The sequence below is a fragment of the Larimichthys crocea genome, chromosome XXI (assembly GCF_000972845.2).
Source record: "Larimichthys crocea isolate SSNF chromosome XXI, L_crocea_2.0, whole genome shotgun sequence".
NCBI classification, from domain to species: domain Eukaryota; kingdom Metazoa; phylum Chordata; class Actinopteri; family Sciaenidae; genus Larimichthys; species Larimichthys crocea.
The window spans coordinates 4,707,034-4,720,949 of record NC_040031.1 but is presented as its reverse complement, the minus strand read 5'-3'; the positions used below and the strand labels follow the sequence as shown (position 1 = coordinate 4,720,949).

Here is a 13,916-nt window from a genome sequence, read left to right as displayed (position 1 = left end):
CTCTCATATCCTTTCTCTTTAATCATTCATATCTGTCTGTCTGAGTGTCCCTCCTGGACACTCATCCAACGGTCATTCAACCTAATTATGCCGTTAAACTTGTCTGTACATCTATCTGGACGTCACTTCACTCGTTCACGACTCTGAGTCAGACTGGAGAGAATTTCAGCTAGTCACTGTCTGAACCTGCTGCATATTTGCCATCATGGTTTACACTGCACATTAAGGTCACATTTAAATATGATTTCACTTCAAAGATGATTGACTTTACATTATTGAATATGTCCCTGTCATTAAATATTGACAGTATCTTTTCCCTCTCTAACCTCTGTAACTTCCGCCATCTTTCTTTCCATTCCTTTTTTCCTTAAACTCTGTGTTCCTTTTCTTCTGCCCCTGTCCTTAGTTGCAGGCCCCCAGTGTGAAAGGTTTTGACTTTGCCAAGCTCCATCTTGGCCAGCAGAGTAAGGATGACGTCATGGTGATTCAGGAGCCTGTCCCGCCAGGGCCTGGCCCTGGACCCCTGCCCGTGTCCATTAAAGACGGCTTCAGTCCATCTGAGAACGGGGAGATCCCTACACCAATATCCAAAAACTCTGCCTCTTCCATCAAGACGTCCCGCAGTGGTCGAAGGCGAGGAAGGTCAGTGCTCTTTCTTACTCCAGAGCAGAAACAATGAGAGCAATGACATCAGGTTATGCTGTCATAGGTTACAGGACAGAAAAAAAAGTCCAAAAAAGCAACTGAATTTACATTACTAGTCCGTTTTGTCCGTGCTGGCCACTAGACTAGTAATATATCCTTGGTTTTAATCCTCTCCCTGAAACAGATATTTAGATTTTTATTTAGTGTTTTAACCCCATCACTTCCATTTTTCATTCACCTCATTAGAGACAGTCAACCAGAGAAAAAAGCTTTTGACAGATCTACAGATTTATTATTTATGCAGTAGACTGTGATGTAGCTTCACTCTTGAATTCAGTCAGTTGTCTACTGTATATCATTTATAATTATTCATATAACATGCGCATACTATATCTATTAGTTCCAGTAAATAACTGTTATCATGGCTGGGTTTCGAATCGAATATGTGCACCATTACCAACATCTCCCAGCTCATCAGCTGCTCAACATCAAGACATTACTATTATTAACTTAACTAATACATTGTGGGATTGATATCCTCTCTTGTTAGATGTCAAATAGTATCTGATGTATTTACCACTGCAAGTTTTAAATCATATTCATTTCTTAGAGGACCTCCTGCCCCCAGCTTATATTTTTCTGGGAAAACACTATTTTTGTTTATGCATGGCATTTCAGCATGTTAGTGTTTCTTCTATAATTTCTATAATTCATGTGTGTCTTCTCCGGGTAGGATCTCGCCGTCTGACGGTGACTCAGTGGTAAGTGACCGTTCCAGTGAGCGCGAATCAACCGAGGAGAACCTGAGAGCTCACACCACGCCCAGCGACAGCAAGCAGACCCGTAAGATCCCCATCAATGTTTTAAATGGCAAGTGGCCTTGGCAACACTCGCATCACTCCTCCAAACACAAGAAAGCGGATATGAAAGGGGGGAGGGGAAGGCAGAAACTGAAGGATTTGGGAGACATAAAGAGATAAAGACTGAGCAACTCAAGCTGGCATGATTTGATTGAGGGCATGGGGAGAAAAAGTGCAGCATCAAATCAAATCAGTGACATACATTTTAAATTACAGAGAAGAACAGTGGAGGTAAAAGAAACACCTGGTAGGAGGCTCTATTCAGTGGTGGATAGAGGTTCAGATAGAGCAGAAAGAAAGGGATAGGAGGGGAAAAAAAGCTGAAGTTACTCTATCTGACAGCTTGTTGATAGATTCAAGCCTGTAATGTCACTCAGAGACTATGTGCTGGAGCCAGAGGCAGTCAGGCACACAGACTGCAGCCTGACTCACCCACAGAGGAATGGTCTCTGTTTTGTTATTGATAAATCTCTGCCTGGAACTGTATATGCTCTGCCACAATGTTTAGAAGTAGGTTGTATATGAGACAAGCTCAGTATTATGTCGTGTACCATCTTTCCCTTTGCTCACTCAGCCAGTGTTTTGATCAGCGTGTGTTTTCTGCTCATCAGAGGCAGGTCCTTCCTTTCCTTTTCTCTGATTAATGAAGTTCTCAAGACCAGACGAGAAGCTTTTATCAGCTGTGGGGAAATGACTCACTTGCCTTACCCTCTCTCTTTCCCGTCTCCCCTTTATTTTTCTTTTCATTTCTAAAGGTTTAAGCAAGACTCACTGTGGCCAGACTTCAATTCACTAGACTTTTATTACTATTTTTATTGTCCACACGCAGTAACCAGTTCTATCTTAGTTGCTTTTATTTAATCTCCTTCCCCTCAGTAAAACTATTTTTTTTTCCTGTTTGCAGGCAAGAATAGAATTGGTAAGAGTTTGTCCTTTTTGCGTCCGTGTCTCCATAGACGTCAGGCTTGACCTCCGGCAGCTGTATCTGTGTGTTGTTCATTTGTTTCTGTGGTAGTTTTGTCCTCGTCTTGTTCTCACCATCCGTCACTGTCTGCTGAGCTGTCAGTCACTGCGTAGAGACAATCAACTACACAAACAAAAGCAAAGACATTGTTTGAAATGGAGTGAAGCTTTTGAAATAGTGTTCATTTCATGCTACCAGCAGAAACATTTACTCCACGCTTGTGTTATCAGTCGTATTTCAAATATAGTTACGTCAATAAATAGGGTGAATGTTTCATAGAGATCTTCACGCTGTAGTTGTCTCTGCTTTGTCCTCCCCAGCATTAGCATTTAGAATTGCAACGACCGCACTGTGCCGACTGAGTTATGACCTCTGTTATTCTACCTTCCTCAGGTCCTCCTCCTATGAACGGTACAAATGAGCAGCTATCCTCAGCCTCCATCTTCGAACATGTTGATCGGATGTCTCGTGCGGCAGATGCAAGCAGGAGACTCCCCAACAAAGTCCAGCTTATCGCCATGCAGCCCATGCCCGTACCACCGCTGCATAGCCCACCTGTCAACGGAAAACTGTCTCCTGACTCCAACCAAATCAACAAAGAGGTTTGCTCCTCTGACATTATTGCTTGGCAAAAACCTTTTTATTAGCCAATAAATGAATACCTATTAAATATTCTTTTTCACATATAAGAGACAATCTGCCAAGAATGTTCTTGAGTCGAGTGACTTATTGACGCTTGTTGCTAGAAAATGTATCGAAATACAAGCGTGCTAGAAAAAGACAGAAAAATTGTCTTGGATCAAAAGTGTGGCTAATTCACTTGTTCAAGCAGTGTAGAAACAAACACACTGCCTAAATTGTCTTTTTATCAGACACAGAAGAATCAAAGACTTAATTAATTTTTATCAATGTAACAAAGAAGATGTAATAGAAGATGATGACAGCATTGCATCTCCTCTGAAAGATATATTTCACTAATTTACAGCATGCAGTGTTGTCATCCTGCTTGCTGTTTTATTTCATCTACAGTTAGTCCAGTCTATGCGGATCTTCTTTCTGATGTCTAATGACTGAATGTCATTTTCTCCTCAGATCCAGGTCGCATTGAGGCACAAGTCAGAGATTGAGCACCATCGCAACAAGATACGTCTGCGTGCCAAGAGGAAGGGCCACTACGACTTCCCCACCATGGATGACATGACGAGTGGCCACGCAGATCAGAAGGACCAGGATCGCATTTATCAGAAAGCACAGATACAGATCGATAAGATCCTGGATCCAGATGCCCAGATGTCATCCATCTTTGTGGGATCCAAGAAAAGGTTGGGCTTCATGTTTTGGATTATTTACACTTATTTAGACAAGGTGATGTGTGTGTGTGTGGCTAAGTATGCTGGCTGTATACATGTTTTTTCTGTAAATAAAGAAATACTCATAAAAAGATCAATTAACATTTCTCTTTTTTTTCCTCAGTGGTCGAGGGAGGCGCTCTCCTAAACAGAGGATGAAGGAGCAGCTGAATGGAGGCATGATGGAAGCAGACAAAGACCACCTCATCACTGAAGACAGTGATGCTGCTTACAGAAAGTGTCCTGGAGTCAACAATGTGGCCTATGTGGTGAGTAGTAGAAGAAGAATCATGATCATCTTATATATCCCGTAGCACCGCTGGGTCTCTAACTCTGTGTAAATATGTTGTGTTTATTCAAGTCGGACCCTGACCAAGGCCCAGGATCTCCTCACAGGAGCCCCTCCCCCACAGACGACGTTTTCTTGGGACCCACTTCCTCTCCTCCAGGCCATGCCCCTCCCCCACCCCCTTACATGCCTCCACAGCCCTCCATTGAGGAGGCGCGGCAGCAGATGCACTCCCTGCTGGACGATGCCTTTGCTCTAGTGTCGCCCACCTCTCAGGGCAGCACAGCAGGGATCACTCTCCCAGGGGTCAACACCAATCCCCCTGCCTCCAGCCCTCCGGGTCGTGGCCCCAGACCTTGGGGTCCATCGTATCCACCTCCTAGCTCTTTTCCTTCTGTAAGTGGCCAGTCCTGAATGTGGAATCGACAGAGTATTAACCATTAAGTCAGTGTCATATAATACTACATTCAAGAACGTTGGCAGCAACTAATGCTTCTCTGTGGCATCTAAGCTGCTAGTCTAAGTTCCTGTAAGCTGTATTCTGTCATGCGTCTGTTCACTTCACTAATCTGTGGACAGACTAAGAGAAATAGGCGCCCTGCTTTCATTTGTAATAGCAGAACAGTGAATAGATGCATGTAAAATCCTTTGTATTCACTATCTCCTCCCTTTCACAAGTTTTTTTTATTTAGCTCATTCCCAGCATGAAGCCTATAGCTTCAGGTTTAATCGTGTCCTCTTAGCAAACTAATCAGTTAAGCATTCCTCCATCTGTCACCTTCATGGAGCTGCGACCTTACAGCCCTGGTCAGCTCCCTACAGCTCCTAAGACTCTACAGTAATATACCCATATGCTTGATCGGCATTAGCTCCTGTCAGCGAAGGCTGGTTTCAAAGAAAGCTCTGAATAATAAGCTCAGTGTTTGCTTTTGGATTTGTTTTTCTGCGTATCTAGGCTATTGATTGTAGAGAGGTCAGGCGGCACCATACAAAGGCTGGTTTATGCAGTGCTGCAGTTTGTTGGTTAACACATTCAGCTTGGAGTCCATGATACTGCATGTGTTGCACATGGTGTTTCATGTTATATAGAGGGAACAAAATAGAAATGATCTATAGCTCTCCTTTGAAATTCATACTGGAGGGTGGAGCTAAGCTAAAATTAAATAAAGGTTTCCATCGCCTGCGGGGATTATAGGTAGAAAAAAATAGTACTTGAGAGACAGGGGAGTATTATATTAGTGTTACAGGAAGTTGTGAAATTTTTTGCCCATGAAATCACTCAGATTAGATTAACAGTAAAGTCTATGCCGGCAGCATTATGAGAGTAGAAGTTTTTACAGATACATCCGTGTTTTTCACACTCTGAATGAAAAAATAGGAAGTATAGTATTTCATGGCTATAATGTTTCATTGTACAAAAACTAGGCAAATTCCTGTCTTGACTATAGCTGAATTACCACTCTGGTAATTGAACTTCTCACTTTTATATTCATACTTATAGCTATTAACACACATTCATCAGTACTCTGTGTAAATACAGTTCGACACCGGCGTTCACCCCCAAGGTGACAAATATTGAAAGAGACTTAACAGTGAGCAGTGGGGCCATTAAAAGCAATTTGCTGGTTCTGCTTTTGTAGGTTCAGTGCTTTAATACGCTGTAAAAGGTCAGCTGTATGTGTACTCCAGGCAATAGGCATAGTATTGCTTTGCACTTAAAAGAAATATTAATATGCACTGCAAGCTCTTTTCGTATTAATTGCAGTATTTGTATCTGCTATACGTGGATATAGTATGAAAGAAGAGTCAGTAGACGAGGTTTAGCTTCCCTTTTCTGTCTTTGTCATTACTATTGTTACTCATCTGTATCTTTCCTTGTTTTTCCCAGAGGTTCACTGAGCTGGGAATGTCCCCTCCTTCTGTCCAAGGCCTCACACCAAGGTTAGTCGAATGGTCGATGGAAATGTTTTCCTTTAGGTGCATCCAGTGAGTTGGGCCTCATAATTGGTTTAATGGATCAGCTCCAAGCGGTGGTCTCTTAACTGGCTCCAAAAAGAACAATACACACTCAGAAATACATGTCATTACACAGCGGGTAAAATTGAAGATGCTTTTTTTTTTTTTTTTTTCATCAAGTCAATTCATTACACATCATAAATGATGGATCTGTGGTCAAACAACGTATCATCACTAGAAATCTGGGGCACAGTGGAACAAATTATCATCCGCCGCTGTCAGCCAGTTGGTTTTACTTTGTGGTTGTAATTTGTGAAACGTTTACGACTTCATGAGACCAATTTTTAAGACATATCTTGTACCACATACGGTGGGGAATCGGGGTGACTGATGACCCTGTTATTAGCATGGTCATGCATGCATACACCCATGCAAATACACATGACACGCACTGTATGAACTATGGATAACCGTCACTGCTTTTGTAGAAAATGTTCAAAAATATTCATGTTTAATAACGTTCTGTTCTGTATGACATTGTAGTGACTGAAAACTGAAAAGAACCAAATTGTCTTTGATTTTTTCTTTTTAAATCATAACTTAATGAGTGGAAATGCATTTCTTTGTGTTCTCAGGCAGGCTCTTGGCTCGAGTTACCTGCCACCAGGAGAAACAGCGGGGCAATGTGAGCAGCTCCAGCCAGACAGCCTGTACTCCAGCAGGGGCCTCTACGCTGATGAGCTCCCCTCATCTGCCAGACCGCGACCAGTAGGGGGAACTACAGGTACAAGTGGAAACGGTTACACATGCATGCACTTACAAACAGCCAAACACTTGTTTTCATCGTACTGATTCAGGTGTTACACTGAGCAAACAAATTATGTCTCATTATCTCGTTTGCAGCTCTTACAGCTCCGTCTGACATTAAGTAGTCAAAAACACACAGCTCTATTACAAGTATCGCTTGAAGGTCGATGAATGTATTTATTGTTTTCACACAGAGTGTTTGTGTTTGATACAGTTTGTTTAAGCTCACTTCTGGATGTGCGCCACTGTACTGTTCCTTAATACAGACACACACGTCCGCCCCATAAACCTGTCAACCTGAAAAAAACCTTGTCTCTCTTTTAAATTATTAAAAGGGCTGGCATGATGCTGCCGCCACCATGTGACTTACACTAATAGAAATGGAGTCTGGCATTTACCATACACGGTGCGGCGCAGCAGAGAGACAGAGTGCTTTTCAGTCTGAAGTGATTGCATCAAATTATATTAAAGGGGCTGCTAAGGATTGAGTGTCAGGTACTGAAGCTCTGATGAGGTGTGTGTGTGTGTGTGTGTGTGTGTGTGTGTGTGTGTGTAGGTGCCCAGCTCCATCATCTTACACAGGTGGGATTGTCCAGCCGGGTGAATGGTTACCCAGCAGGGGTCAGGGCTGCTCCAGGCCACAACGGAGGCATTGGCTGGAACCACTACCATGACGACAATTTCTCCAGGACGGAGCCTGAAAAAGATGCAGTGAGTGAATCACAGATTTCATTTTGTTAAGCCCGAGGTCTTGTCTTCTGTCCATTAAAGTGTGAAACGTGAAATCAAATCATAATATGTATGTTTGATTTTCATTTTTGAAATCTCACAAAAAGACAAGAAATCAACAACGAACTCATCCTAAGTACAAGTATTGTCTGTGTATCCAAAGACTGTCTATTAAAAACACATCAGTGAGCCCGATCACTGTGAAGACAAAATATAATGTCAGCTTTATTGTTATGCTCTAAAAAAATCTCTTCTAGTTCTCTTCCCTTCCACTCTCTGGTTCTGTCACTTGATACGTTTCTCTCTATGTTCTTCTCAATATTTTTCCTCCTTTCCTTCTTTTTGCTCTTCCTTCCTGCCTTCAGTACCTGGACTGTCCTGACTACTCGCCCCCCTCTATCTTCCAGACGCCCAGAAGTGGTATCAGGGAGCCCTCCGCACCCCCTGTCCACCTAGACAACCCTGTGGGCTATCTGTCAGCCCCACCGCCGCTGGTCACATCTCCTCCTACCCATTCCTCTGCCTCCCTGATCAAGGCCATCAGGGAGGAGCTGTTGCGTCTCTCCCAGAAACAGGCGGCTGTGCCCAGCTACCACAGCTGAAGCTCCGGCCTCCGGTCTGTAGCTCTTAACCAGTCATGCCACTGACCCTGCCTGCCTGCTTCGCCTAATCTGACAATACTTCCCATGGAAGTCCCTGAGGGTGTACAGCAGAGAGATAGTCCTGCTAAACTGAAGTAAAGAGGTGGCTGATAGAGATTTCTCCCTGAAGAGGCTGTCCTCATGAGAAACTGACTGACAGGATGGTTGATAAAGCTCTTTAGAGTACAGAATCAGATCAGCTGCAGTATGTCCAATCAGACAGTGTAATGAAATGAAGAACAACATGAACGGTAAATGCTAGAAGCTTTTTGAGATGACATGACATGTCTGGACTGCCCATGTGTCTGTCCTGCACTTCATTGTGGATCAGGGAAGGATCATGCCAACGTTCTGGCCACCGTGGATCCACATTCTGGACTTCTTTGAGATTTTGCTGCATTTCTTCAGACTCAGTATTCTGTTCCGTGGTTTCATTCTCATGCTGCCTTCACAGAACAGAAACACACCCGTCATTATTTTTCATCGCTTTAACCACCATACAGGTATTTGTTGTATTCCAGGTGCAGGCCCTTCTCCTCCTTATCACCATCAGGTGCTACTTTCCTGTTTTCTGCCATGATGAGCCATGCTATGCCTTGACACTGTGATGTAATTCACCCGACCCGATCTGCTGTACAAGCCTACAGTGAGGTCCTACTTCACAGCCAGCGAGCCAGTTCAGACAGTAGGCACAAAGGGGCATCTATAAAGACTTGTAACACTTATAAACACTACCTATTCTTTCCGTACTTGTTGCAGTAGTACAGGGTTAGTCTAAGTTGATTTTTTTTTTTTGACCTGTTGACTCACAGTACATACTAGTTTTTTGAGGACAGCATTCATGTCCTGTGTTTTTATTTATGTTCAGTAGCTAACAGATGGCTAGACAAACATGGGGGAAGAAAGCAGCCTTTAACCTTCATACTTCAGAGGCAGATGTTCAAGGTACAGATGTGTTACAAAATAATGAATGAAGAGTATGTACTGACAGTTAGGGTGCATTGTATGCACTCAGTATTTGGTTGTAACTTGATGCACTGTATGCAGACTACTTGGTACAGCTCAGGTCATTCAAAAAGAGATTACTTTCGGACAAATCAGTGTTAAGACAGTTTGATAGATCACATGGAAGAACTGTTAATGAGGGAAAATCATAGAGACCAGAAATCTGTTCAAACATGAACCTGTATCGACAATGTATTGAACAACCATCTATGTTTCATGCAGTATTCAAAGTTTGTTTTGCCTTTGTGCTAACGCAGAAAGGAAAAATGTAAAAATGTACTGTATCTGTCACTTACGGTTTACTTCAAGCAGTCATTTATGTGCTTTTGGATTTACCTTGCCTCGTGTCATTTTGTTCTCTAGTCATCATGCTGGTTGGAAATCATTCTAGGTTACCTTTTCTTTCCCCACATGACCCTCCCCTGACGTGTTGTGATGTTTTGGGGGACCTGAAGTGATATTTTATTTAAATCAAATAAAAGAGAGAATTATGGATTTTAAAAAAGCAGGGTATGTTTCAAAATGTGTACCAGTGCTGGATTATAAATCTTCCCTACGCAAGCAGCATTTGGCAGGGAGTTGAAACGTTCTACAGATGTTACCAGAATGTAACTTTCCATCCTTTTTTTGTTTGCAATGTGATGTGCCTTTTAGACTCACCTGAACACATGAAGTACTAGGGACAACATTCCTTCTGTCACACGGTATCGAAGGTTGTGTTTTTCAGCCTGAATTACAACAGTAGTTTTTACTAAAAGACTAAAAATATGACATTATGGCATCTGTTGAAGCTTAAATGATCAAACATTCTCATCGTATGGAGTTTCATTGAGTTCGTTTCTGGTTTTCCATTTCACCTCATCTGTTGATGTTTTGTGTTGTCACACTGTATGCCTCCATCTGCTGGTTCTGTACTGTAACAACAGCCCATCCACTTGCGTTCATCCTCAGTTCTTTTATATTATTATTATTTTTATTTTTTTGGTGTTGTTGTTTTTACTCATCTATTTCTACGTCTTGTATTTTGTGAAAATGATCTGTTGGCTGGCCCAACTTTATGTTTGATTGATGTTGCATGCTTAATTATTGTATTTCTTTTGTTTGTTTTTGCGCATGCTGTTCCAGAATTCTTGAAATACAAAAAAGAAATTGTCACACAGTGTGTCTTCAGATTTTAAGTTCATAACCATAAGTCTTGGCATGATTTGATGTGTTTATAGTTGTTTTAATCGGCTCTTGAGTTCTCGCATATTATCACAATTACATATCAAAATGTCATTTCAACATTTAAAATATCTGCAAACATATGTATATTTTTTAACATTTCAACTAGTTAAAATACATTTACAGATATCTTTGATTAAATTATAGATATCACTAATTCTAGAAAAATTACAATTACAGATTCAATTTACAGATATCAAAACCATCAACAAATCATTTTGGATATGTTTCCCTAATTAGCATATTTTTTTCTGTCACATACTTCATTTAAGATATATACAATTACATTTTTACTCGTGGAAGTTCCTTTTTTGATATTCAAAAATGTCATTCTGACTACTTACAAAAGTAACTGTAGATATCTCAAATATAGTTACTAAGACAAATACAAGTTTCACTAGTTACATTTCAGATACCTGAAATTTTAGAGGATTACATTTACATTTTTGTAACATAAGTAAAACTTGAATTACTGATATCTACAACTGACATTTCCACGAGTGAGAAATAAATTGTTATCAGTGATTAACATTTTGATAACTGACCATAGATATCATTTATTAGAATCGTCAACGAATAAAAATGTCAACATGGAATCCTAACACTGTAGATGTCTGTGTCTGAGTTTGAATAGAAGTTAATGGTAAAAGTTGACTGGTTATAACTCAGCTACAGATATCTACAATGAACATTTCCACTAGTAGGAAAATATTTTTTGATTATGAATTATATTAATCGATTAAATTAATTATAAATGTCTGTAATTACTACTAGTCAAAACATTATGCTTGAAATTCTAACATGTCAAAAAGCAACTGTTGATATCTTACAACAGATCAGCCATTGTGACATGAAATAATGGAGGGAAACACAGGTGTTACCAATGATACTAACTGAGGTTCCTCTGCTCTCCTGGAATAAATTCAACAGAACTTAAATTAATGTCATTGGAAACACCTGCGTTTACCCCATTATCTTATGTCCAAATGGCTGCTGTGAAGAATGTCTATTACTCTTACTGCTCCCGATGAAATGAAGAAAGGGCTTGCTATAGTACCAGTATATCTTAATTAAACCCCGTCTGTCTTTTTTTCAATACATTTTCATTTGGAAATATATAGCTGAATCACATCACATCAAGTCATTCCTTTAACGTCAAAAGCACTGTTGCAGATGTACTTACCACAAACAAGCAGAGGGGGTCAGCACAGTACAAGAAAAAACATCATTCACAACAGAGCCCGCTCCACTGGCTACAGATGATGTAATCAGTTCTCAAGGATGTTTCTAGGAGTCTCTGGAAAAGAAGTTGTGTTTCATGTGTTTTTCTCTATTATTGGAGGACTTGTAAACATGACTTAAGAGGAACGTGTATGGTTACCCAATATGGAGTCACTATGAAAGCGGTGATGAATGATTAGTGAGTGATTTGGTCTTTTTCTTATGAACAATACTTAGAAAATATTAATACTATATAGTAGAAATACTTAATAGGCAATAACAATAGAAGTGGAAATTTGTACAGTAGTCTGATATGCACTGTTACTGGGAAGAAGCCAGAATTTTCCCAAAACTAATTGGATCAGCTGTAGCTCACTCTAGTATCAATCAATGTCATTAGCCACGAGTCCTATTGTGGGTTTACTATACACTACACTATAAGGAGTACTTCCTGCTCTTATATTGAGTTCTGTCTCATCCCATCAGACGCTTCACTCCTCTAATCCCATCACAGGATCTAAAGCTACAGAGTGAGGCGGCTAAATGGTCAAGCAAAGCTCCTGAACTCAAACTACTCAGCAGGGGGGTGGACTGCACACAACTCAAGCAAGTATTAGACGAGCAATACTCACAGTGCTGATCTTTTCACAATGCCTGATTGCTTTTATGTAGCACTTGAATCAGAGGAAATGATTTGGTGTAAGGGGATCACTTCTGCTGCAGCTGTGTCCCCTCGGGTCTGATCTCCTGCCAGTCCTGAGCTGTTAAACTCTGGTCTCTTCCATGATTTTGTGTGAAAGAGAAAGATGAAATTCAACATCATTTTCACATGTTTTAGCCAGCGGCAGTGACTGTAAATTCTCTGTGATCACCTTTATTTTCCATTTAGATTCTACTACTTTGATCTGCGTGTCATTGATTTATCATGCTCTAAATTATAGATATATGATTATATTTCTCTCAGACTTGTATGTTTCTGTCTGTGACACTTATATTCATGTTGTCAGTTCAGTCTTTTATCTTTTTTCTCACTCTGTGTCTCTGTTGCAGAGCTTAAAAGTGTCCCATCCTGTCCCGTCTGGCTGCCGTTAGTCTTTATTGTACTCCCTCCTCTCTCTCTCTGTTTCACACACACACACACACACACACACACACACACACGTAACACACGAGTAATCCTGTCTGTGTGTTGTCCCGTCCCGGCTCAGCTAGCTCAATCTATCCCAGCCTGGTGTAACGCAACAAGAGCACACCCAGGAGTTAATCTGGATCATGACGGTAATTACTGCCTGGGTGTCCAGCCTGTAGGAGGGATGGGGAAGGTGGTGGGGGGAGTCAAATAAGCAGTTCTACCCACTGACCTTGGAGAAAACTACAAGGGAGGGAGGGAGGAGAGAAACAGAGAGAGAGAGAGAGAGAGAGGCAGAGCAGATCCTGACAGAGTTGGCATACTGACAGAGTTCCAGCACTGCAGATCTGACTCTCGCTTCTTAGTCTGCCGGTGAAAGACAGAGAGACCAGTAAAGCAGGGAGGAGGACAAGTGTGAAACAGTTCCTTGTGACACATGGGGAAAAGAGGATATCTACCTTTACACTGATCCTAGCAGAGCATTCCGAAGCACTTGTAAGTAGACTGCAATCAGCTTGCCGTTCACTGTCAGCGTGTGTGTTTATGTTCTGTATGGCAGAGGCTGTAATGTGGAAGAGCTTCTCGCCCTCTTTATTCACGTAGCCAATGTCTGTTTTCTCCTAAGTTGCTGACATCTATCTGCTGTATGTAAAGCATCTGTGAGCGTGTACACTTGGGACACCGCAGCACATGTTGTTCCTCCAGCTGCCTGTCAGAGACATTCCTGTGGTGTGATGACGATGAAGCGACTGTTGCAGCCGTGTTGCAGTGGGAGGATGAGGTCCTCGCCCTCCTTGTTTACCAGCATGGCTTTTTTATTATGCAACCCCCATGCATGTCGTCACACTGCATCACAGTTGCTGCCTGTGAATCAATGGCAACCGGGATCAGTTGGCTAACAGGGACACTGCAGCAGCCAGGCATCATCTGCAGCATCCAGCTATGTGCCAACTGGCAGTGCTGTCACCGAGGGATGTCACTGTTTTCACTCTCCGAGTCTCACTTGTGTGTATGAATTTTTTTAAAGGGGAACAGAGCAGCTCCAGTTGAGCAACACACAACACATTGCTCAACTAATATCTGCTGTTTCTTTAATC

The 13,916-nt window shown here is 41.6% G+C and overlaps 1 protein-coding gene across 5 annotated transcripts in view; it reads left to right on the top strand.

The window, feature by feature from the left end:
- si:ch211-1e14.1 (UPF0606 protein KIAA1549) overlaps positions 1–10,469 on the top strand; it is a 36,114-nt gene extending 25,645 nt beyond the window's left edge. The window contains exons 14-24 of one of the 5 annotated variants that reach the window (XM_027272943.1): positions 407–642; positions 1,379–1,515; positions 2,410–2,424; positions 2,863–3,071; positions 3,562–3,791; positions 3,943–4,087; positions 4,180–4,503; positions 5,996–6,048; positions 6,699–6,847; positions 7,427–7,581; positions 7,965–10,469. In XM_027272943.1, coding sequence (XP_027128744.1) covers positions 407–642; positions 1,379–1,515; positions 2,410–2,424; positions 2,863–3,071; positions 3,562–3,791; positions 3,943–4,087; positions 4,180–4,503; positions 5,996–6,048; positions 6,699–6,847; positions 7,427–7,581; positions 7,965–8,201 — 1,890 coding nt within the window. In that variant the 3' untranslated portion in view covers positions 8,202–10,469. The remainder of the gene's footprint in view (positions 1–406; positions 643–1,378; positions 1,516–2,409; positions 2,425–2,862; positions 3,072–3,561; positions 3,792–3,942; positions 4,088–4,179; positions 4,504–5,995; positions 6,049–6,698; positions 6,848–7,426; positions 7,582–7,964) is intronic. The other 4 variants (XM_027272946.1, XM_019262708.2, XM_027272945.1 and 1 more) reach the window with 4 other exon arrangements.
- The last annotated feature ends 3,447 nt before the right edge of the window (positions 10,470–13,916 follow it).